This window comes from Protomyctophum parallelum (genome assembly GCF_964188405.1).
Source record: "Protomyctophum parallelum genome assembly, chromosome: 1".
Taxonomy (NCBI): Eukaryota; Metazoa; Chordata; class Actinopteri; order Myctophiformes; family Myctophidae; genus Protomyctophum; species Protomyctophum parallelum.
In genome coordinates, this window is record NC_139697.1 from 66,288,505 (window position 1) to 66,314,806 (window position 26,302).

Sequence of the window (26,302 nt, forward strand, 5' to 3'; positions counted from 1 at the left end):
TGATTAGTGCTCCAAAAATAACAGTACAGTATAACGGACTCACACAGCATATGGTTTCCAGTGAGTGACTAACAGCTAATCTTATCTGAGTCTCCCCACCCAGAGACTGTTTGGAAAGTTCAACACCAACAATAAAACTTTAGAAATAGGGTCACTTCAACCAACGGGCGACACACACACAAACAGCACCCACATGGGCCAATAGTGTCACTTCAACCAACGGGCGACACACACACAAACAGCACCCACATGGGCCAATAGGGTCACTTCAACCAACGGGCGACACACACACACACACACAAACAGCACCCACATGGGCCAATAGGGTCACTTCAACCAACGGGCGACACACACACAAACAGCACCCACATGGGCCAATAGGGTCACTTCAACCAACGGGCGACACACACAGAGACAGCACCCACATGGGCCAATAGGGTCACTTCAACCAACAGGCGACACACACAGAGACAGCACCCACATGGGCCAATAGGGTCACTTCAACCAATGGGCGACACACACACAAACAGCACCCACATGGGCCAAGTGGACAGATTAGAGAACAGGGGAATCCATTTCCTGTGAAACCAGGCTCATTCTTGAGGTCATTTCCTGGAAACGGTCATAACAACCTCAGTAAAGACAAACAAGCAGAGGAGTACATAGGATGTCTGACTGCACTTTACTGAGGCCCCCTCTTTCACCTCCTATTGTCTTGGTTGCTGGGCAGTTTACTGTGACCCAACATTCTTACCTGATCATTCCACATTCCACAGAGGAATGCTTTTTGTCCAAAAAATTGTCAACACGATACAAAAACAATTCTAGACTTAAATATTACAGATTTATTTGTCGAAATACTGAATTAATTATCGAGATCTCGACCACTGTGTGACGATTTGTTGATTACTATACACGTGGTCACAGAATGAGGGCAGCATTAACCTAACTCTGCAATGCAAGTGAATGCATGCCCCACCCAGTCATGCAATACCGTTGTACCGATTGTTAGTGTACCCGTTGTATACGTCTGTCTGACTGTATCCCTTTCATGCCCAGTATCTGTATGTCTGCCTGTGTTCCTATTATACCCATATATGGAGGTCCCTGATGTTATCAGTATACGGCATAGCCATACAGTATATGGTTCCGGACAAATGGATCTCCATAAATGCCTATGTGGGCATATCGGTCAAATTGGCAGTTCTGAACGTGTGCCTATCAGACCGATTTGCCGCTGGGCACTGAACTCCCTTGGGTCCTCTGCGATATGCAGAGTTTGAAGTCAATCGGTTCTTGAGATACACGTACTACAGATGCGCAGACACATGCAAAGATTTAGAGCAGTTATAGTAGGAAGCTGCTCTTTTACATTTTTTGACCGCAATGTTAACAGGATCAATACGTATTGGGCCCTCATCAAACCGTGTACACTCAAGACACTGCCCCTGCTGCCACCCTTAAGCCCATAACCACACCAGAGGGTCACCATGCAACTACTTGCAGCCATTATTCCCAATGGCAGTTGCAAGGAGTTGCATTGGTGTGGTTTGTTTTGTTGAAAGTTTCGAGTAGTTGCAAGGAGTTGCAGCTGGTGTAGTTTGGGAATTAGATGCCCATATATGGAGCTAACCTGTTCTGACATTCCATATGTTGATCTGACCCCCCCATGCCAAAGCGCAAGCACTAGCCCAGCAGTCTGCTGTTACCCAGGCGGATGCGTGCACAAGACCTCGCTTCTCGCCCTTCACTAAATGTTCTTTCTAACAGGTCTACTTATGTAATTCATCAGTACTCAGTAGAAGTCGAACTGAACTGGCATAATTTCTTGATAAATAATGTATAGTGGATGTTGGTGCGGTGGCATCCTGCTGAGATTATAGCAAGCCTCTGTCTACAGTATGTGCATGTGATTGTGTATTCATGCTGTACAGAAGTGCAGCTTTGTCACAGTCCTGCCATATGCTGTGAAGCTTTCAACTGTAAACTACTACAAACCTCGAGAGCCTTCTGTGTTAGATGTACCAGCATGCATCTTTTATCACATTGTTTGTTTTCTACCTTGGACCCTTTTCTGACCAAACTGAAAAGTTGTAAGATAAAAACCTCCTATACTCATCTCACATTTCCAAAAAGCCTTCCTTTGAGATTGGAGTTGCTTTATATTGAACGGAACGACTATGCTGTCGAACAAAAACAACATATTTTCAACTGAAAAAAAATGTTGAAATACGTTGTTCAACATAGTATAAATTCCTGTTGCTTATAAATACAAAGTCAGTTACAAACTTGGCAGTAAACCTGACCTCCTTTATATGAACATTCAGCGAATCCTGTATATCACAAAATGCCTTCAAATTCAGCAACCATATCAGACTGAACTTACGTTGACTTCACATTAAGGAATACTCCACCGCCTTTCAATCTTATCTCATTGGTAAGAAAGATGATAAATACCAGTGCTCTCTGTATCACAGAGACAACAAATCAAAAGCAGCACAGATTGTCAGAGTGATGATGTAGGTCCCTCTGCTAGAGGCAATGGTCTTGAGAATGGCTGAAGAACCAAGTTTTCACAGTGAATTCTGGTTATTGTACGATTAGACAGCCATGTTCAGAAATAACTTCTCAAATTATATTGCATGTCACCAAAATGTTGGTGACATTCATGTCACAAATGACTAAACATCCATTTGTAAGGAATTTGGTTGAATAGGATGAAATGATCCTCACATCTATCTAACATTATAAGAGTGAGTGTATGTATGAGTTATGTATGAGATTGAGTGCAGGTTGGGTTTGCCTCTCACCTTCCAAGGGGAATGGCCAGGTAGAACACAGAGAGCATCATGGTTCGACTGTTGGCGGTGAACAGGTCCCCTATGATGGTTGGAGAGATGGAAGAGTAGCTGGACTCACCGATGCCCACCAGACCTCGGGACAGCACAAACAGCCAGTAGTACTGCAGGGAAAGACAGATGAACAGAGCGTATAGAAATATATGTTAGAACTCCTTTCTATGGAAAGAGGAGGGTTACTTTTGTTCACCTTAAGAGTCAGTCACAGCAGAACACTGTGAAGTTTTGACACCTCCCTGCTTTGCTTACTCAATTGCAGATCTATAAATACATCAACTATTACTATTCCAAACGGGGTTACAAAGCATGAACAAAATACTTACTTATCTCCTTATAGGTATACCGGGAAGTGCAGTGCAGTTGAATATACTGTACATATTTGCGGTGCTCTTTTGACTATTTACTGTTCATGTTGGTGACTGCTAATTATGAAGACAGCATTCAAAATGTGAAGGACAGTATAGGCATAATGTATAGGCTTAACAAAATACAGCACTGAATGCCGAATGTTGATAAGTTCCATACACAGCTGTCCTCATCTGACCTTAGGTCACAACACCATGTGACACTAACAATAAGTTAAGTATGAATGCTTTTTCTTTTGTCACTGAAACACTGCAGCTTTGGACATAACAGATGTAACCTCTGTCACATTAGCACTGGATTCTTCTAGTCGGGGTCAGGCTGCCTCGGTTTTGCAATTCACAACTTTAACTACTGAAGAGCAGTTTTCCTCCTGTTTCTCTTGGACGTTCCAGTGAATGGTTTCAGGGGTTTTACTGGTCTAACAAATGGTTGACAATGGAGTTTATATTAGAAACACAACATCTCAGTAAAATAAAGTCTCTGTGTGAGTTGTTTTATAGTGAGCAGAGACATGAGGGCAGGCGACTGGAACTCTTTCACTCTTTCCTATAAAACACTAGTTTTGGTTGTCTTTGTTGTGTACAGAGAAGTGACCATGCATTAATATCTTCTGATAAAATCTTCTGATAATTTAAACATTTGGCTTATTAATTTCAGTATATTACTACTTAGTGAGCTTTACACATAACTTGATGTCTTGTACTACAACTCCATTTGGTTATTTGTATATTCTCAAAAGACAAAGATTGCTATGTGCCCAACTCCGTGCATGGGATCTGCACCTTGAGACTTCTAGGTATAGAGGACTCGGAGTAATAGAAGAAGAGCGGATTTGCACTTATTATATTGAGAATGAGTTCCACTTTAACTTCTACTGCTTTTCATATCACGAGCTGCGTCAAAACATATTTAATAGTTGTAAAAACCTAGATTTCATATGGTTAAGTGACTTGCATGTTTTTTGTGTGTCTTATATTCCCGTAACTTCGTAAGGGATGGGTCTTATGACAAGACACAAAAATAAACATTCACACGCACGTGCACACATGCACACAAGCACGCACACACACACACACACACACACACACACACACACACACACACACACACACACACACACACACACACACACACACACACACACAGACACACAGACACACACCACACACACACACACACACACACACACACACACACACACACACACACACACGCACACACACACACACACACACACACACACACACACACACACACACACACCACACGCACGCGCACGCACACGCACACGCACGCACACACACACACACACACACACACACACACACACACACACACACGCACACGCACGCACACGCACACGCACACACACACACTGCCCAGCCCTGTTGTGACTCTGGGGAGACTCCTGACACTGCCTGTGGTGTGGTAGTCGCCCATGCTGGTTTTCAATGATATGTGTTTACAGCTGTGCTAAGCTGTTTTCTTCAGCCACTGGTTTCAGATTATATCTGCTACTGTGTGTTTATGATTGACTTACAACTGTGATTGTAGCTTCATGTTTGTCTGTTGACTTGAAAGAATTATGGCAAGTCTATTTTCTTCTCTAGATGGCCCATCGTTTGGTGGAACCTGCTAGCTGTTTTTCTGTGTGGTCACCAGACCATGGACTCCCCTTGGTTGTGATGGGCCAGTAGTAAGCACAGACAACAACACAATGAAATATAGCTGCATTGAAGCCAGGGAATGGACATAAAAAGAACTTGGCACTTTAGAAATTGGAAAAGAGGTCTCAGTAAATCAAAAAGCTCAACAACAGACACAAACTGAACATTTCACATATGGATTGTTTTAAAGACTGGAGAAGTTTTGTGGAAGTATCCCAGAATTGAAATCTATTGTGATATTTAGAAGAAAGGACCAAAGGATTTGAGAAACGACACATGGTATGAAATGGCAAAAGCCAAAGCCATTATTTTTTAAGAGTGCCAGGCTGCCAGCAATCTCCATCTTAATCCAATACAGACACCCCTTGACTCCAAGGCTCAGAAGTTGGCTCAGAAATTGGCTCAGAAGTTCAAAAGTTGGATTTGTTATCAGAGATATGATGATTAAAGGTTAGCAGATGTCCTGGAGTGTGGTGCTACAGCAAACCTTCACTGTGAGTGGGTTTGAATTGTGAAAATCTTTCACCTAACCCTATATACCAGTAAGACGCCTGAGGGCGCGAAGCTGCACACATCCGCCTGGGTGACAGACAGCAGACTGCTGGGCGAGCACTGGTGCTTTGGCATGGGGGGTCAGATCAACATATCCGCCTGGGTGACAGCAGACTGTTGGGCGAGTGCTTGTGCTTTGGCATGGGGGGTAAGATCTTAATTTTCATGCCTTTGGGGCCTGTCTAGAGTTTAAATGGACAGGTATCAGTCAAATCAAGCAACACATCAGGGATCTCCATCCCTCATGTCATGTGATGTCACATGCTCCATCACTGATGATGTCACGTGGTGTCACCGACCAACACACTGACGGGAAATGCATGATTCCATAGTTAACTGTGGGTCTGTATTTGGCCCTCTCCTTTTCCCCCTCTGCACCAAATCAATTTGACGAAAATAGCTGATCTACAGATCACAGCTTGTACGTAGATCGCAACCATATATAGGCAGGAACAGGGCATGTCACTATGGCTCAGACATAACCATAAACAACCTGATACTCCCTGATACTGTACTGTATGGAGATCCGGTATGCCCATATATGGTCATATATGCATATATGGGATCAACCGACTTAAAACTCGGCGCGCACATTGGCAATGATTCAAGGGAGTGTGGTGTAGTTTGTCCCCAACCACCGACACTATGACTCAGACATATCGGTCGGATCGGCAGTGCGATTTAGGTGTGAGCACCGGCCGAACCACTAGTATTAAAACAAGGCAGAACTATATCCTACACTATATCCTACACTCTGCAGGCAAGTACCAGCATTAGTTCATATTTATGAGGGGAAACTGAATAAAATGAGTCCCCCTTCCACTGGGATTAAAGTATAAATAAAGATGAAGTTGTGACAAAAAGAAGCAAGCATATGTGCATATTTTCAAAGAAGCATTATTGCTGCACACCAAAAAATATGTCTTTTTGGTTCTCAGTTAGGAATAGTTAAGGAAATTCACAGTAGACCCCCACTGGTCACTGGAGCATTAGATAAAGGGGAAATGACCGGCCTATTCTCAGATTATCTTGAAGTGGCCTGTGTATGAGTACAGTAATTGGGTAATCAAGCAACACTGTAAGAAGAGTAAAACAGCTATAATTTTACTTCAGCCCGACACATTGTTATATAAGACGTAAATAACTATTTGACTGCAAGCCATCTCTAGTGCCCCCGAGTGATACATGATGTACGCTTCAGCTTTAAGTGGTTGTTAATTTTTCATTGGACATCTTATGGTAATTGTACTGTCAAGCTGTTGCGTAAGAGATCTACTGTCATCTTGTTAGCTTGACCCGGGGTCAGGGTCATTTCTAGAGATGGGCGCAAGATGAAGGCAAACCATGGTGGGTGCCGAGGATGCCTCATCATGACCTCATCAACCTTGGCCTTTGTGTCATGTGGCAGAGGGAGACAGTGGGGCATCTGGAGTCTGGACCTTTCCTGTCAACTTAACTATAGGACCGGCAGAAGCAACCTGAATGTTTTTCCCCTTAGGCAAAAGGCAGCCATCTTGCCTTCTTGTGGAGATTTCCACAGGGGATTTAGTCAATGCATGTAATTCTGGGGCCACCGGTCTGCATCTGTGAACTGTCAGTCTATCCCAATCCCACTGCAGGGAACAGGCTTAGTTGCATGTGGACATGAAACAGTGGGAGAATTCATGATCCATGTGCTGCATATACTGGATTGGCTTGGCTTTCACTGTTTGATTGATTGAATAGTTTATTAGACAGAAATGTAAAACAGCAACAGAGTGCAGTCAATACCAAAAGGGATAGCACTGCAGCCCCTATGTCATATACTGTACATTCCTCTGACAATAAAATTGCCCATAAGCTGGTCTATTTTATTCTGAACTTCTGAATAGAAGACAGCCATTTTACACAGACCTGTATGTGTAAAATGTATGTAACAGTATGTTCACAGGCACACATACGCACACACACACACACTCATGTTTAAAGCCTGTTAAAGCTCTGCTGGATTCACCACCCCCCAATAACTATAATACTGCTTCTCAATGCCTATGACACCACCCACCACACACACATGGGCTTTTAGAGGTATCAAATCTGTATCGGCTTGTCAAAGAGCAGCAGCCTTATACATTATTCTGATCCATTGTAATTGAGACAGTTATGGAATGTGCCTTCATTAGTTGATTGGCAGACAGCCAGAGAGAGAGAGAGAGAGAGACATGAAGAGCGTCCACAAAGGTGTAGTGGGCGTCTTGCATCTAACATGTGTGTCATTAAATGGTTAATTCATAATGTATTTCTGTAAGTTTGGACACCAAATGTATCTTTTGGGTCCTGAGCTGAAAATCATTAAACAAAGAAAGAATTGTGAACCCCTGTATCTGAGAGGAGGTGTGGGCGTACCTCTTTGTGAACCCCTGTATCTGAGAGGAGGTGTGGGCGTACCTCTTTGTGAACCCCTGTATCTGAGAGGAGGTGTGGGCGTACCTCTTTGTGAACCCCTGTATCTGAGAGGAGGTGTGGGCGTACCTCTTTGTGAACCCCTGTATCTGAGAGGAGGTGTGGGCGTACCTCTTTGTGAACCCCTGTATCTGAGAGGAGGTGTGGGCGTACCTCTTTGTGAACCCCTGTATCTGAGAGGAGGTGTGGGCGTACCTCTTTGTGAACCCCTGTATCTGAGAGGAGGTGTGGGCGTACCTCTTTGTGAACCCCTGTATCTGAGAGGAGGTGTGGGACTGTGGGCGTACCTCTTTGTATCTGAGAGGAGGTGTGGGCGTACCTCTTTGTGAACCCCTGTATCTGAGAGGAGGTGTGGGCGTACCTCTTTGTGAACCCCTGTATCTGAGAGGAGGTGTGGGCGTACCTCTTTGAATTGTGAACCCCTGTATCTGAGAGGAGGTGTGGGCGTACCTCTTTGAATTGTGAACCCCTGTATCTGAGAGGAGGTGTGGGCGTACCTCTTTGAATTGTGAACCCCTGTATCTGAGAGGAGGTGTGGGCGTACCTCTTTGTATCTGATAGGAGGTGTGGGCGTACCTCTTTGTATCTGATAGGAGGTGTGGGCGTACCTCTTTGTATCTGATAGGAGGTGTGGGCGTACCTCTTTGTATCTGAGAGGAGGTGTGGGCGTACCTCTTTGTGAACCCCTGTATCTGAGAGGAGGTGTGGGCGTACCTCTTTGAATTGTGAACCCCTGTATCTGAGAGGAGGTGTGGGACTGTGGGCGTACCTTTGTTTCTGAGAGGAGGTGTGGGCGTACCTCTTTGTATCTGAGAGGAGGTGTGGGCGTACCTCTTTGTATCTGAGAGGAGGTGTGGGCGTACCTCTTTGTATCTGAGAGGAGGTGTGGGCGTACCTCTTTGTATCTGAGAGGAGGTGTGGGCGTACCTCTTTGTATCTGAGAGGAGGTGTGGGACTGTGGGCGTACCTCTTTGTATCTGAGAGGAGGTGTGGGCGTACCTCTTTGTATCTGAGAGGAGGTGTGGGCGTACCTCTTTGTATCTGAGAGGAGGTGTGGGCGTACCTCTTTGTATCTGAGAGGAGGTGTGGGCGTACCTCTTTGCTGATGAATGAACTGGACAGTGTGATGATGGACCAGAAGAAGATGCCACAGCTCAGGATGACCTTTCTGTTGAAGCGGTCTCCCAGGTAACCAAAGATGGGAGCTGCCACCATGAAGCTGCATATGAACACTGTGGAAGACAAAAGAGAAGGACAAAGCATATAAATGGCAGGTGGCATAAAATAATGGTCTGCACTTCTATGGTACCTTTATCCTAGGCACTTTACATTGTGCGTTACATTCACCCACCAGTGGTGGAGGTACTGGAGGCAGCCATGCAAGCCTTGCTCAACAACACTTGAATCCCAAACAGACCATATTCACACATCACACTTTGGTATTGGTACGTTATACACATGGTCTCCATGTGAATATAGGCAACAGCATCTGTCTTTAGCTCTAATATGAGTTATTGAGCTAAGACGTGTCTTGATCAGCCATTTGATAGCAGCCAACCAGAGCCGCAGTGAAGGACTGCCAAAGGACACCTCCGTTCAACTCCTACCAATAAGCACTCCTATTATATGTTTTTCCATAGCGAAATTACATCACATGGAGGAGGAATATTAAATACTGATGATGCTAAAGACTCAGGGTAGGAAGGTTGGGCACATGATCAAAAAACGTGTGAATGTGTCCACAGGGGATACATTATAACTCAGAAGGAGGACATTATTTCACTGGAATGGCAATATGTATTGTTACTCACCTCAAAATGAATGCTCAAAAATCTTTTTTTTTTTAAAGAAACACAGGTGCTTACAATGTGCAATGTGTATGTTTCCTATCTGACCAAACAAAAGCACCTCATTCTCAGGACCTTCAACTGAAATGTATGAGAACGAACCCAAACAGCCTTGAATTTTCAATGCTATTCAGTTTAATGCTTTGCAGAATCCGGGCAAGAATGTTGACAGCAGCAGTTAAGGAAAGCTAGTGAGGCTGTTTTTTGACACATCATCAGCATAAACATATTTCCAGCTGGGTTAAGAGTGAAGGAGAGGAAAGGAGGGTGGATGGACAGAGAAGAAAGAGACGCGTTATGTAACATACAGGGTATAGGGCATCTCTGTCACACAGCGTGTATAAGAAACAAACCAATGACCCCAGGGGCCAGCCAGCTTTTTGAACGCTGAAGCAGCCAACCACTTCAAAATTCTGGTGGTAATTGTATAATGTAAGACACGGTTAAAGGGAAACGGCTATTTTCTTATCTAAAACATAATTTTATCAAATTTGCAATTGCACTTTGAGTAACTGGGATTGTACATTATTAAAGTGAACTGTTCAACTGCCAGTCTTTAAAGTGGAATAAATTGCCCATTTAACTTTAGAATAATTGAAACATAATGAAAGTAATTACATTACATTCCTGTGTGGCAAGAATCCAGAAGATTGCATGACTGATTGCAACTTTAAGCAGATAATATGTAATGCATTACAATTGAGAGTAACGTTCCCAGCCCTGGGTAGATAATTGGTTATAAAACGAGTGAGCTCAAAAGGAACCATATGAACAAAAGTCAAGAAAATAAACTTCAAAGAGCAGGAAAAAAGAGCTGTGTGTGGGTATTCACACTATAGAAATGCCCTTCTTCTCGCTCATTGGTCTTTCCTGTCTTTCCCAGTTCTCCCTATTTCACATTGTCTTTGCAAGTGCGATCATTAGTATAAGTAACCTTGTATATCCATACAGTATTTCATCTTTTTATCATTGTTCTTTTTTCCCCATTTTATTCTTTGTCGTTAAGACAGTGTCACACAACGGTAACTGGTTGTTGAAGATTGACTATTTTTGCTATTTTAAAATAATTAGATTTTTATTATTAACTGTTGACAGAGCTCTCCATCAAGTCTAATACAATGCTTTGCCGCAAAGACAGAGATCTCCGTCATGTGGTCTTTTCAGTGTTTTAGGATATATCGTGCTCTGCGCCAACATATGAATGGTTCTAGGTCGCTAAGCAACAGATACAACCGGAAATCGCATGCCATCTGCCTCCATGTTATCAGATTTAGAAAAATGCATTTATCTCAATTTTTTTCCCAGATTGCGTTTTTGGTCAAAACAAGCTTTATTCAACGGCCCATAACTAAAGAACCGATGATCGCGGTTACAAAACCTATTTTCCGTCCGTCACAACACGGTTCACAACACGGTTCACAATCCGGTTCACCTCTTGGGCCCGATTGACTGAAAAACACTGCCGGTTTTGGAATAATTAATTAATAAATTAATACCTGGCAGTGAATGTGGGACGTACATGCCCAAAATAGGGACACCAGGTTGAAAGTGGTCTTATCTAACCAATAGAAAGTAGCTTTTTGACTGCTCCATTGGATACACCGGGTTATTCTTTTCCATTTCCGGAAAAGTAACGGTTTTGGACATAACGTACAAGGTTTCCGCCTGACAACGACGATATAATGTGTCTGCCTGCGTTGCACAGCGTCAAGCCACTGAAGACTGATCTGTGGCAATGCAGCATTGTGAAGACCTTTACTGATCCACACAGCAGCCTTCACACTGCTGAGAACAAATATTGGACTCAACACACACACACACACACACACACACACACACACACACACACACACACACACACGCACGCACGCACACACACACACACACACACACACACAATGCAGACATGCACAATTGTGTGCACACACACAGCAGGGTATCATGCAGTGCATGCTGTAGATAAGACATGGGAGAGGTTCCACAATCAACCACCACCAGCTGGCACACGCGGGCTTTAAAAGCCAGGGGGCAGACATCATTAGTGTCACAGAGCTGACATCTACAGTTTAGCAGCCTGTCTAAAAGCCATGTCCTGACATCATTAACTAGCATATTTTAAGTCATCACACAGTGCCACACGTCAGCGGGTCGTGCCTTGTTATATTGTGATTTCTAAGTGATCAATCTTATTTTCCTGGCATTTTCTTCATTATCACTTATGATTTGCAACGTGAGCACATGGGAATGAAGTCAGTGCCTCACAATGTGTCAGTGTTTATTTGATGCTAGACTAAATATTCACCTTGTATACAGTATCCCAAATAGAGACTGCATACAGTTGTGAGCATGATGAATGAGTCACATCATGTTATTCATTACTGTAATGAGCTGATGTCCAATTACTTTGGGTGGATCAGGAAAGACCACAAAGATTTAACTTTGACAATGGCTAGTACCAAAAACAACAGTCACAGAAATAGTATGCTGGTTTATAAACCAAGACCTACTGTCATCCATAAGTAAATGCGGTATAGCACTCAGGTGCACTGTGGCTACCAACCTGCCCTTCATACTGTAGTGTCAGGTGCACTGTGGCTACCAACTGCTAAGTGGATGCTTTGAGACATTGATGATGATGATGATGATGATGATGATCATGGATTGTTGTCATTGAGTCATCAGGCAGTAGATTTGCTTGTTTCTTGTTAACAAACAGAGACACACCCTTCCACTGAATCAGGGCCTGCTATTTCCCAACTCACTCGGCTCTATTTACTCTATACAGTAGATGTGTTCATTTCTAGTACAATACATTATATAATGACATGGAGCTATATGAATTCCACATAATGTCCCTTGGTCTCCATGATGCAACACAATTTAATGTTTAACAGTATTTATTTTCTCTACTGGGATTAAATGGATAAAACATTCATCCAAAGTTAAAAAATAAGAGTGAAACAAGTTAATAATTTTAAGATAATCTTCTAATTTAAAATATCTTTATTGATAGAATCATAATTGGAGTTTCTTTCATCTACACAGGAATTTGTTAGGCTGTAGCATTATTTATTTAGGCACATACTGACATACATGTTAGATAGTTTTATAAAGTATGAAAGATATACACTACTACTATTTGCAGGGTAAGGGAAATACCATGTCAGTCCAAAGAGGATCTTTAAAATGAGACCACTGTTCCAATTTCACTCATTCTGATGGATATTAGATAAAGACCTTTCAAGCGATGTCTCAAGGATCAAATAATTATGTCAAGCGAAAACAAACCTAAACTTTACCCCCTTGTGCAACTTGTTTTTCTGATGAACAATTTAAATAATAATAATACTATTCATCTATATAATAATAATCTATTCAGAAACATATTTATTACAGTTAAAAGGAAAGTTTCAGTTTGACCTTCGCAAACTTACGAAGGAACGAGTTCAGCACTGCCACTGATCCAAAACCAACGTGATAATCTGCCATAAATAAAGTGCATATATATATATAACATGCAGCAGGAAAACCCAAAGATCAACACTACGTTGATGTCTGCACTGGAGATCCTTTGTACCGTAGATGTACTTTGTGAATGTTTATGCTGCAGGCCAGAGGAGAGGAAATGTTTTTGATGGTCTCATTTATTGGACAATGGTCAGCTTTGACTACTGTGTAAGTCAGCTGGTGACCGACGTTCTAAGCATGGCAGGCTGAGAAACATCACTGTTTCCTGTGGTGCAGAAGCAACATTCACAGTGACATGTCCTCCTACCTAGAAGCTTATCACTGTGTCCAACGCCACTGTTTGCCTTAAACAAATTGAGCATTTGACATACAGTAGAGATGTGACACAGGTAGACTAGACCTGTACTACATTCATTCAGTAGAATACATAATTAGTGTGTGTGTGTGTGTGTGTGTGTGTGTGTGTGTGTGTGTGTGTGTGTTTGTGTTTGTGCGTGCGTGCGTGCGTGCGTGCGTGCTTGCGTGTGTGTGTGTTTAGACACGTATATATGTGATTGTGTATACTGTATATGGGGGGTAAGGGAAGTGACTCAACACTTTAACCTCTGCTGAAAACAATAGCTGCGTCATCTACTTCGCCAGGTGGCCTGGCTTTATCGTGAGACTTATATAACCTATAATTTATTGCTATTAGCTTAAACACTACCTTTTAAATGGTGCTGTCAGATATATTGTTTTGTCCATTAAGCTGTGTCCTTGATAACAGACAAGAGGTAAATGACTCTGTACGCGAGAAGCAGAATCATTCTACTAAAGACATCATGACAGCAATCAGAATGGCCCAATAATAAATGACAAGGGCATTTGGGGCGTGATTATTATGTTTCAGCACAAAGTCATGTCGTGAATATAAAGGAGCCTCGATGTAACCTTGCAGAGTTGTTTGCTCCACCGTGTCTCACTGCGGAGACAGCTGCCTTTGAATTCAGTCTGGAAGAAGAAAGCCTTGTACCTCTTCAGATGAATTAACCATTACATCATTCTCTTTGTGGAGGTAGAGATGCCAAAGGCAACCTCAATGTCTCCCATGAACCCTTGGATTCTGTGTACTTTTGTTTTTTTCTCTTGTTCATTATTTTCAAACTGTATTCTGTTTGAGGTAATAGGTTATACCTCACATAGATGCTGGGCATATTTTCTCATACTCTTTCACAGTGTAATTGTCATCAATTATCATATTTCTGGCACATTCCATGAAAGAACAATGGATGTGTCAAGAGTCTGAACACGGACACAATAACACATCTATTTTTGACTACAGTTTAAATTACGTCCTTGTTGTATGTCTTGGTGTTGTGACAGACGTGTAGGTGAGTCATATGTCTGCTATGATGGCACTCCTGGTCTCAAGTCCACAATACAATACCTTACTTAATTAAATTTGTACTGGCCACTAGTACACATACACTGAATGTAAAATAATGTTGAATGTATTATATAGGCCTAACGCATAGAACATGACCTTCAGTAACGCTCCGTTCACATGGGCAGATGCAAAGATACAGTCTACCATTCATTGTCAATGGAAGCCAGTGACATGAAGATGCAAAGATGCATCTGACGTTTGAAGCTGCTGCAAAAGCTACAAAGCTAAACAGCTACAAATTGAAGCTGAGCTGAGTTCAACTTCCAGATGCAAAGCTACAACTGTAGCTGCAATGCAATCATGGACGCACGCTTGATGACGTCACGAACGTGTGAGAAACACATTATACAAAGCGACAACGCAACAAATTATGCTGTGATCTTTTGCATCTGCCCGTGTGAACGCAGCATAAGACACAACAGTCCCATTTTCATCTATAGTGGTTCCCAACCTTTCAGGGCCCGCTTGAAAATCTCAAAAGTGTTCGCAGGCCACCCATCTGACCACTCAAGACATCATCCATACGGCTGCTGTGTTAAGTGAATATTGTATACAACAAGCTATGGCTCATGTCTCACAAGAGACCATAGAGAGAGCTGTCTGCCTCCATCAGCTCTGTAGAATGAACCTCTCAGGTGCCTCGCCGAGTCGCCACTACCCATTCCTTCCCCTCCTCTCTCAGTCTCAGTCAATAGAAACGCAGCGCCAAGCGTTCATTTTGGTCAGCCTGCGGTACAATGCTTCTTGTGATGACGCACTCCTGGTGTGCGTGTGTCCGTGTGATTGATATTCACTGAATCTGTAGAAATACATTTCCCTATGATATAGTATAATTTCCACTAAACAGAGCACCTGCACACTTGCCTTTGAGTTTGGTTGTACGATCCCAGATGCACAGGCTGTTTTGATCCCCCCCCCCCCCCCCCCACGCATTGAATTAACAATGCATATACCTCTTCTTCTCCAGTGTTTGACTGAGTGTGAAAGATGTGAACAGTGGTTGGACATGAAGGTGTTTAGAGGGACAAAAATACATTGCAGCTTAATCCCCTGCATATGCAGACCGACACGGAGAAATGGACTCGGTGTTGTCCATGGGCTGTGCAGCTGTGAAACCTGACAGTCAGCGCAGACGGCATAAGCAGGGGACCACAGTCTGAGGAATTCAAAATGTCTCTCAGCTGCCAGACTGGCTGTATTAAAGGAACAGGAGAACCGCATCCTAACTGCATGTCTGTGCATGCCTGCGGGCTATAGGCGTTGTCACTGAGTGCCATTTGCAGATCCGTGCGGTGTCACTTTGTTTGACCTGCTCGCTGTGCGTGAGGTGTGTGCCTTGTGTGTCAGTGCTCATCACTGCACAAACATTTAGCTTCCATAAATACAACTTCCCCATTGAGTTTCTGTTAACTCTATAGTCTACCTTTGTGTCTCTGCCCTTCCTGTCACCACCAAGGTTATCTGCCACTGCCTGGTGTACGGCGAGTCTATGTATGAGTAATGCTTTTTACACAGTCAAACACATCACAGAAACTCTCTGGATTGTTGCCAGATACCTTCTGATTCATGCTTTGTAGAAAAAGTATCAACTGAGTTCTGTGGAAAAACAAACAAACAATTTAAATCTGTTGGAAATATTATTTTATATATTATTGTTATTTTTGTCACCGAAACACAAATCTGTCTTAATATTATCTGTGGTTCTGGTCACAGAAAGGCTACACTGTCGGTTTTAATCAACCAAATCAAATTAATTTCACTGAGTTTGATGATCAAACTTTAGTCATTAGTGGCAGTTTCCTCGGACAAACTATGAATCTTTCGCAGTTACTGCTCGTAGACTTCGTAGTACCCTGGCTTTTGAACATGCCACTGTCAGATGTTTTGATGTGTGTGTAGAGACTCTCAGGCATATCATGTTTCAATGCTGCTCTCTCCGTCACTTCAGTGAACCTATTTGTAGTCTGTCACGATAGTCTCATCTCGTGACTCGCCAATACTGCCGATATGTTTTTCTGCATCTAGAACAGTGATTCTCAACCTTTTTCATTTCGAGGTCCATTATTTATTCGGCATTTGAGCCATGGACCACCATTTGATTTAGTGAGATAAGTCTCAAAACGTAGTTGTTGTCATTGTTGTTGTCACAACATTGTTGTCGTTGGATAAGATTTTATTCACAGTTCCATGCTGTACTGATGTGGTATCATTAGGCATTAGCAATGCAAATGTAAACATTTACATCTTGAGAGTGTAAAATGAAACCAAATGGACCCATAAAGATCTATGTGCGTGCGTGCATGCGTGCATGCATGCGTGCGTGCATGCGTGCGTGCATGTGCGTGCGTGCATGCGTGCGTGCGTGCGTTTAGTTGATCTATTGTTCTCTGGATAAGTGTAACTTAACATAATGACGTTAGATTGCTTCAAATCATAACATCTGGAATCCTCATTCCAACACAAATGAACATTCAAATGTTGATTTAGACATTTCATTATTTAATGGTATGGTCCATTTCAAAGGTACCTAGAGACAGAGGCACTATAACAGTCTCTGTGATTTTTCGCTGTAATGTATCCGTCACAGATACTCATTTCCAGGAAGGAAGAGACAGTAGGTTATGTAACATATTTGAAATATCCACTCTAATTTTTATCACACAATTTTGCAACACACTTTTTTCACCCAGTGTCAATTATCTAATGTAATCCTGGGCGCTACACTTCCTCTGTCAACCTGGGGGGGGGGGGGGGTCCAGCGGACTGACCTCATGCTTCCTTCTATGCATGAGGAGTCCAAGTTGCTTCTTTTCACCTGACGGGGGAATTTCCATGCATGGAAGGAACATGTTATTCCGACCAGTTCCTTTCCCCTCCATCAGGCGCCCCGGCTGGCCAGGGGGAGGTAATTCTCTAATGGAGCTTTGAGGAGGCTACTGTTAAACATTTACTGTTATTGTTTTTATTATATCATGCATTTATTTTTCTTTCACCGTCAAATGAATCAATGTGGTGTGTTAAAACAACAGGGTAAGTTATTTCAAGTCATCTGTAATGGGTTTAAGTGGGGAACGCTTATTCCAAAAATAATTATAGCCTAATTATTCTACTTTAGACGTGCAAATTACCATCTTGAGAGCCAACATACGTAACACCTAGCAAAGCTGCATGTGATTGAAATAATTGAAAAATCTATCTATATACATGTATCTATCATATCAATAGGATTAGAAATTATATTCACTATACTATGTGAGCGTGCCATTATGACTAGAGATGTCCCGATACTGTATTGGTATTGGGAAAAGTATCGGATCGGCCCTGATTTGTCATATTGGGTTATATTGGTATCGGTGAATATGCCATATAACCACCGATCCGACACAGGGGTAAGGAGTTGACACTATGGCAGGTAAATAAAATGTTGGGACACGTGGAGTTTGCTTTGGAGTTTCCCAAACTGCAAGTTCACATTTGAGTGAGGAGTCTGCTATAAACACAACACGAGATATATAGCTAGATAGCTATAAACACAACATGAGATCACAACACTGGTAACGGTATTCGGTATCGGCTAACACAGAAATTGAGGTATCGGGATCGGATCGGAAGCGGAAAAAGTGTATTGGGACATCCCTAATTATGACAATATATTTAGGCAAGTGGAAGATGTAGTCTAAGTGTAAGTGTATTGTGTAAAGCCATTGACTACAAATGAGTTGGGATGTCTTTAGTGGTTTGGTGTGTTACATTTATGATAGCAATAAATCAAAGGCGGCTCTCTGGCTTAAATAAATGATTGTCCATCAACACAGAAGCACAAGCTACTGACAGATTTATTTTTCATTATTTACCACTAGAGAAGAGCTCGTCATCACACCACAGTCTGATAAAATAATAATAATATTTTTTCTGACATCGTCACAACGCAGGAAGAAAGAGAAGAATTTTGACTACAGTTTGGTATTAAATGTATACTATCGCATAAGGTAATCTAAAGCTGCTCTTGGCTTCATTGAAAGTGACCTTTTAGTCAATTGAATGGATAAAGGACTCTTTTTTTTGTTGAGAGAGAGAATTCTCAGTCATCACAAACCAGTGACATCATGTGTGTGTATTGTGGTATCAGTAGCCATGGAAGGGATAGTCGAGGGAAGCAACACCTAGATCTTGTTCTTCGGCTTGGCCTAATGATTAATGTGACTGCCTGAGGAGGGTGTGACACATAACTTTGGGCTGAATTGGACACCGTACTCTATGCCTCAAACCGCACGTTCTTATACATCACATGTGTGCTGTATCTCCCTCCTGTATTCCCCTTCAAAACGCAGACTGAAAGAAAGTACATGTGGCGCCCCAAACATCACCACATTCCTCACATTTCTGATCACTGGCAAACTCGTCCAAAAGTCCACCCATCCAGGCTTCACCAGTGTTGGATTACCACTATACTGACCGCTGTTTGATAAATGCCACATGCAGCCTGGGAAATACCCCCACAGCATAAGTCTGTTTCTGAGGAATTCAGTGGTTAACTTCTATAGAAGCCTCCGAGCTTTGCCAAGTTCTGCAGTAAGTTATAATCATATATATATTTCACAAATTCAGGTGATGAAAGCTGCTAGCCATACCTCCTCACCGTTTCTTCTATGGTGGTCCATCCTTTTGTCTAGTCTAAAGGATCATACCCGCATCAATACACGCCATTATCTATTCACTGCCTTCGGCCATATATCCTACATAAACAGTTTTCATATTACTTACTTATTTTTAGATTATGCATGTGTTTAATACACATTTTCTACACTCAGGAAAACATTACCAAATTTACCTGAATAATGTAGTCAATGTTGGCTTAGCGTCATTGTGCAGATATTGAATTTCAATCTTTTCTCAAAGGACTGTTTTCAACCATTCTGCACATTAAAATGCAATTATAACAAAACGAATACTAAAATAAATAATCACACAATGATACTTTATTGAATTACCTATCTCAAGTACGCTAAGTTTCAAGTCTTTTCAAATTGATTTTCCTACTGCTTGTAAAATGATCTGCAGTAATGTGTACCATGAGTGGTAGTGATTAGTGAATGGGCTGAACATGCCAGACCACTGGTACAGTATGATCTTAAACAGGCTAAAGAATGGATCAGGCTCTATCACAATGTAACGACTACACAGTGTGATACAGACAAAACCAAATATCACAATGCTGTTGACCAAATAGCTCAATATCAATATTGTGATAATGACATATATATATATATATATATATATATGTATACAGAGATTTCTTCATAAATTCTAATCGGTAATGCTATATACTGTAATAACTAGCGTGTAAAGGCAATAGAATAGCTAGAAGAGTCAGGTAAGTTCAGACATTTTAAAACTAGCAAGAGGCAATTTAAACTATAATTTGATATCCAAAATACCAAACATTATCTAACACTGTACACAATATCAATATTATATTATATAATATGAATATATATATATTATATATATATATATATATATATATATATATATATATATATAATATTGATATATTTTCCAGGCAGGCCTACCAGTAAGACGCCTGAGGGCGAGAAGCACCACACATCCGCCTCGTTGACGGCAGACTGCTGGGCGAGCGCTGGCGTGTACAGGGTTTGATGAGGTCAGGTCAACATAGAATGTCAGAAAAGGTGAGCTCCATACAGTATATGGAGATGTAAGGGTGGCAGCCCATTCAATTGAGTGTACAGGGTTTGGTGAGGGCCCTTCTGTTGAGAACTCTAGTTTTCGCCAGCTGCCGTGCACGGCTGCACTAATAACTTTGGGGCAGGCCCGTCCGAGTTTGACATTTGGGATCTCCATATATGGGCTTAACTGTGACAGCATGTAACATTTACTATGACATCAGGGTCTCCACATCTCCATCCCTGATGATGTCACATGATGTCACGAGACCTGGGCACTATGGTGCCCGACCAACACACTGATGGTGCCCGACCAACACACTGACAGGAAATGCACGATTCCGTAGTTCCATAGCAGTTGACTGACCATACCGAAGGTCGCATAACTGCGACCTTCGGTATGGTCAGTCAACTGCTCAATGGTATGGTCAGTTAGCAGCTCAATGGTATGGTCAGTTAGCAGCTCAATGGTATGGTCAGTTAGCAGCTCAATGGTATGGTCAGTTAGCAGCAGGGTAGCATCATGGACGTCACAATCATGGCATTTTGCTCGAGGATTAATTGTTACACAAATTGTTCTGATTGACAATTTGATTGTGTTTTTGGCAATGAACATTGGAATATAATGAATAAAAACTGAATTTCTGTTTGGCCTTTAGTCTTTCTAAACAAAAGTTGCACAAGGCAGATAATAATAAACTTAAATGTACGAAGAAATTGCTGACATTATATAAGTTTATATTTTCACCATGTGAGCTTGTTATATTAAATAATTGCGATTATCTTAAATAATTGCTATCAGGCGAACAGCACATATTGAAGGCAAATGTATATGGTATGCAGTGTCAAGTATGTATACAGAAGAGGAATTTGCTGTCTTGGATTCAGCAGACAGTCAACTAAGCACACATGTAACGAGGTTCCGGACTGCTATCCAAGCGACGGCATGGAACAGTTTGTCATATTTTGTGGGGATACTGGTGGCTTTTCTATGACTGTGCTGGGATCCAGCAGGGCCATTTTAGTGCAAGGCGAGGAGTTTTTCTTTCCTGCCATTTTCCTGCCATAAGTACAGGAGCAGCTTATTTAATGACAAGCTATGAGTGAAATGACAGGGGAACACGATAGAGTGTGTCTGTGTGTGTTGCCAATTGTTATTTAGACCACTAGTGTGCAAAAATAAGCTTACATGGACACATGCATACGCATATTCACATACATTAACACACACAAACCTTCCTCTTCAAAACGTTCACGCAACAAACCAGAGCCGCAGCAGTGCTATCTTTGACCTTGCTTGGGTGACATAAGATTGGCTTAGGGGACATTGTTTTTGTGTGTGTGTGTGTGTGTGTGTGTGTGTGTGTGTGTGTGTGCACGTGCGTGTGCGTGTGTGTTTGTGAGTGCGAGTGCGTGTACCTAATTGATCTGTTGATGTCAGTCAGAGCATAAACAAGCAGCAGACTATTGATCTGAGATCAGCCTTTTGCCTGCAGTGCCAAGACAGAATATCACAAAGACTGTTGTGGCAACTGAAAAGGACAGGCTATTTTCAGATCTGACCATTCTGCCCTCAATACTGTTAGAGATATTGCAACCCATGCTGCAATATCAGCTGGAATTAAAGCTCTGATTTGGGATTTCGGCACACCATAGAATAACATGGCAGTGTTATTACTGTATATACTGTACTATACAGATGGATAAAATAAATCGCAGATAGTAATTTTAAGAAAGATGTGACACTTGAAAGGGAATTTAGGATTGAAGAGGATCAATGCTTCGGCCTGGTAACACCTCATTGGTGGTATGCTTGTTGCTAATTGGCTCTGATCTGATTGGCTTGGAAGCCAACCCCCACACTATTGGTTTCGGGACAGGAAGGGAAAGAGAGAGGTTGGCAGGGGTACAGAGTGCCAATCATCTAGCAACTGCCCTCCGCAGAGATATGCCCTACAAAAACCACCCCAGAGAGAGAGAGAGGCACACACCCACACACACATAGGCCTACACGAGAATGACGAGATATGATATTATTATATTATTGGGTCATCATTCTATTCTTGCCTCAGCCGTATCAATCAACACCACTGAGTGTCGTCAAAATGCAATTATTTTGGCTTTGGTATTAATCCTGTAGAAGATCACTGTGCTTGGCGATGGGAAGGTTTCACCGGTGCCTCTTTCCCCACTTTCTATTTCCGTTGTTTATTTCATTCCTAAAGCACTCTATTTCATGCACAGTTACAACAGAGCAACGACAGCTGCCAAATCGCTGATAGAGAGAGCGAGAGTGTGTGTGTGACTGTGTGTGTGTGTGTGTGTGTGTGTGTGTGTGTGTGTGTGTGTGTGTGTGGGTGGGTGGGTGTGTGTGGGTGTGTGTGGGGTGGGGGGCAAGAGACAAAATGGAAGCAGCTGTGAGTGACCAACACAGCTGATCAGGCACCTATATTTTACCTCTCAATCACAGAAACTTCCCTTTCGATTGTATGAGCTAGACTGTGATTGTGGTTGCCAATAAACTTTATATGGCTGGTCACACACCTGAGGCCCAGTCAGTCACTAACAGGTTTCACATGGCCACAGGCGCAGCATAATCCCTCTGAATATAAACACAATTGTACCCATTACATTGAAACCCCAGAACTGTATGGAGCCAAGTGCCTCTCTGGATCACACTTGTGGTTTAGGCCTCAGAAAAGTGTGTGTGTGTGTGTGTGTGTGTGTGTGTGTGTGTGTGTGTGTGTGTGTGTGTGCGTGTGCGCGTGTGCGTGCATAATTGAGGTATGGTCTGTCAGTGGACCTCAAGGCCTTAAGGCTCTCACACACACTCATACACAGCACCTGTGGCCCCATTCCAAGGAGCAGACTGACACCCTGTTAGGATGAATTGTGACTGTGTGTGTGTGTGTGTGTGTGTGTGTGTGTGTGTGTGTGTGTGTGTGGGTGTGTGTGTGTGTGTGTGTGTGTGTGGGTGTCCTGTTCCAGACAAGGTGGGCAACCCCAGACAGGAGCCATGCAGACACTCTGGTTGTAAAAGGCCGGCTCCGTCTTTATTCAGACACTGACCAACTGATGTGATCGATCTACCCCCCACCTTGACCCGAGATAATAATATTATATTATTATATATTATTATTGGGTCATTTTATGACAACGTTCGATCCTCCACTCTGGGAAGGAGCTCCTCGTGAAATATTTTCCCCCTTACTTGCCTTGGTTTCAATACAATAATAACCATAGCATTTTAGCGGCAGGAGAAAGCTGTTTCTCAGATTTCCCTGTCCCTGTCTGCGGTTAACAAAAGGGGCTTAAATTCCTCCAAACCAAACGTAACATCATCCAGGTGAAGCCCATTCCATTAACCTCTACTGTGTCCTCCATAGCCTGGAGACAGCGGTCCTGTTCTCAGCTGTATGTGTGTCAGTCACTTCACATGACCAGGGCCTGAGGGCCATGAGCACATACAGGCTTGTCTTTCCCAGTGTGAGATCTGACAGGTCTGATGTCAGGTGAGAGCTAGCTGGGCTAGGCTAGTAATGACAGCCTATGCCTGGGCTATATGCACACAGAATTACTCTTCCTACTTCCGGCCGCTTCCCTACCTCTTTCACCGATGATACCAATTAACATTTAGTTTGCAGTGATTCTCAAACATTTTAATTTCAAGGACCTTACGGGTCAATTTGGTTCCATTTGCACACTCAAAGTTACACCCGTGTTTCCAGTGAGCCAACAACATGCACAATAGCAGCACCCTGACTCTGTTTGACCAGAATGGAACAGAGCCTTCATTAGTATCATCGGTAAGGAAGTAAGAAAGGGGCCCAAGTTCTTTCCAAAATGGCATGTATGCATATAGTCCTTTCTACTGTGCCGAAGGACAGACAGGCCAGAGAGTGGCAGGCTAAATCACAACAGGCCGTACCCTAACCTGATTGACGGCCTTTACACACCTCATCCTCTTACACACAACAAGGCATGAGTCTTAAACTCCTCAGGCAATAATGCCTCAAACACACAGATGTATACACAGAGAGGGAGAGAGAATGTGAGTGTGAGTTTGTGTGTGTGTGGCGGGGGGGGGGGGGGGGGGGGGGCACATAATAGAAAGGATGACAGGGAGCAAATACCTAATATTGTGTGAGCTGTTTTAGAAAGGTCTTAAGGTTCCATATAACAAACATACAGAAAGATATGTGCAGGATGAGCTCAGCTCCACTACAGGACGTTTTCCATCATTTGTCTTTTCTCTTTTGGGATTCAAATACACACACACACACACACACACACACACACACACACACACACACACACACACACACACACACACACACACACACACACACACACACAAAACACTGTCCGTGCGTGTGTACTGTGTAGATAGACAGATAGATAGATGGGATAGATACTGTAGATAGATAGATAGATAGATAGATAGATAGATAGATAGATAGATAGATAGATAGATAGATAGATAGGCACGCACACGCACACACACAGTTAATGTTAATGTTACACTTGCCAAACAGGTCCAAGCCAGGCCAGAATTCACACAGAGCTTATGAACCCTGTAATGTGTTTTTGAGTAAGTCTAGTGTTGGTCTTAGAGAGCTGTGCAGTGGAGTGTGTGGTCAGAGTTCTCTTACACATGTGTAAGAGAACTCTTACCACGGCATCAGAGGCAGAGAGCCTTACCACTCCCTGCTAAAATATCTGGATTTTGGATTCCCAAAAGGAGGGAAAGACGGCAGTGCTTGCGTGCAGGTGCTTACAGAGCTGGTGATTGTTCTCTCTGGCGGAGGAGGGGATTGGGGAGTAAGCTTTCGGGGGCACACACACATTCTGTAAACATACAGACGCACTCGGTCTCTGCCCCTACTCTGATCACGTCAGTCCCCCCGCCCTCCAACCCCGGTAACCTCTCCTTCACACCTAGGCTCACTGTCTGCGCCCACCCGCTCTCGCAGCTCTGAGCTGGGCCACCGCACATTCCTCGGGGCAGTGTGAGACAGAGGTCGCTTGGGGATCAGGGGCCAAGCGGAGTCTGAACCACCACAGCCCAAGACAGGCAGAGGCCAGCCAGGCACAGAGCAGTTCCGTTTTTAGCCTAGGCTAGTTGCCTCTCATAAATGCGCAAAAGCATACGGTGCCTGATACTCCGCTGACATATTACGTGTGTGTGTGTGTGTGCGTGTGCGTGTCCGTGTGTGTGTGTGTGTGTGCGTGCGTGCGTGCATGCGTGCGGGCGTGCATGCGACTGTGTGCGTGCATCCATGGTGGGATGGAGGGTCCACATGTCTTGATGCTATTGAAGTGTGCATAATCCAGAAATACGCCACTGTAAATAAGGTTGACTCTATCCTTGCCGATCAGTATCTTTTGAACTATAATAGAAAATTATGATCTAATTAGATGGCACCCAGGGTACAAATACACCAGAGCAGACCACACCTGGAAAAGGGAATGAGGCCTCACAATGACTAGCAGTCTGCTGAACCCAACCAGCATTTTTTCACCCGTTTCAATGTCTTTTTTTTTTGCCAAGCTCTCAAAGTTGCGTATGATTTTCATGCATTAGTTCTCAGCCAGAAGCATTATCTCTCTGTGTGGGCAGCATTAAACTGAACAAAGGCTGGAATGAAGTGGAGCACTTGGAACACATGACTGGCAGCCCCTAATGGAGTGAAGAAATCTTGAAGAGATTTCTCACCTGCCAATCACAGTCGAGCTACAGTATGCTGCAGGATCTTAGAGTATATATGAATAGAGAAGGCACCCAGCGGAAACCCTGAGGCGAAATGGACATAGTGGCCGAATTTGGTATTGCAGCTCGAGCCAGCGCTGGTCCGTTGACTATCATTGCGCACGTTCATGTGTTTGGGGCCATGGCACGTGAACGAATGTTTCATACGTGAACGCGCACAAACGGCACAATGATAGTCAACGGCAGCGCGTTCATGTGTTTGGGGCCAATCCATCCCAG

At 43.0% G+C, this 26,302-nt stretch overlaps 1 protein-coding gene across 1 annotated transcript in view; it reads right to left on the reverse strand.

The window, feature by feature from the left end:
* The window catches only part of spns2 (SPNS lysolipid transporter 2, sphingosine-1-phosphate), a 71,475-nt gene that overhangs the window by 23,214 nt on the left and 21,959 nt on the right, over positions 1-26,302 (reverse strand). The window contains exons 3-4 of the mRNA XM_083780524.1: positions 8,981-9,117; positions 2,811-2,962 (exon numbers count right to left, since the gene is read on the reverse strand). Coding sequence (XP_083636650.1) covers positions 2,811-2,962; positions 8,981-9,117 — 289 coding nt within the window. The remainder of the gene's footprint in view (positions 1-2,810; positions 2,963-8,980; positions 9,118-26,302) is intronic.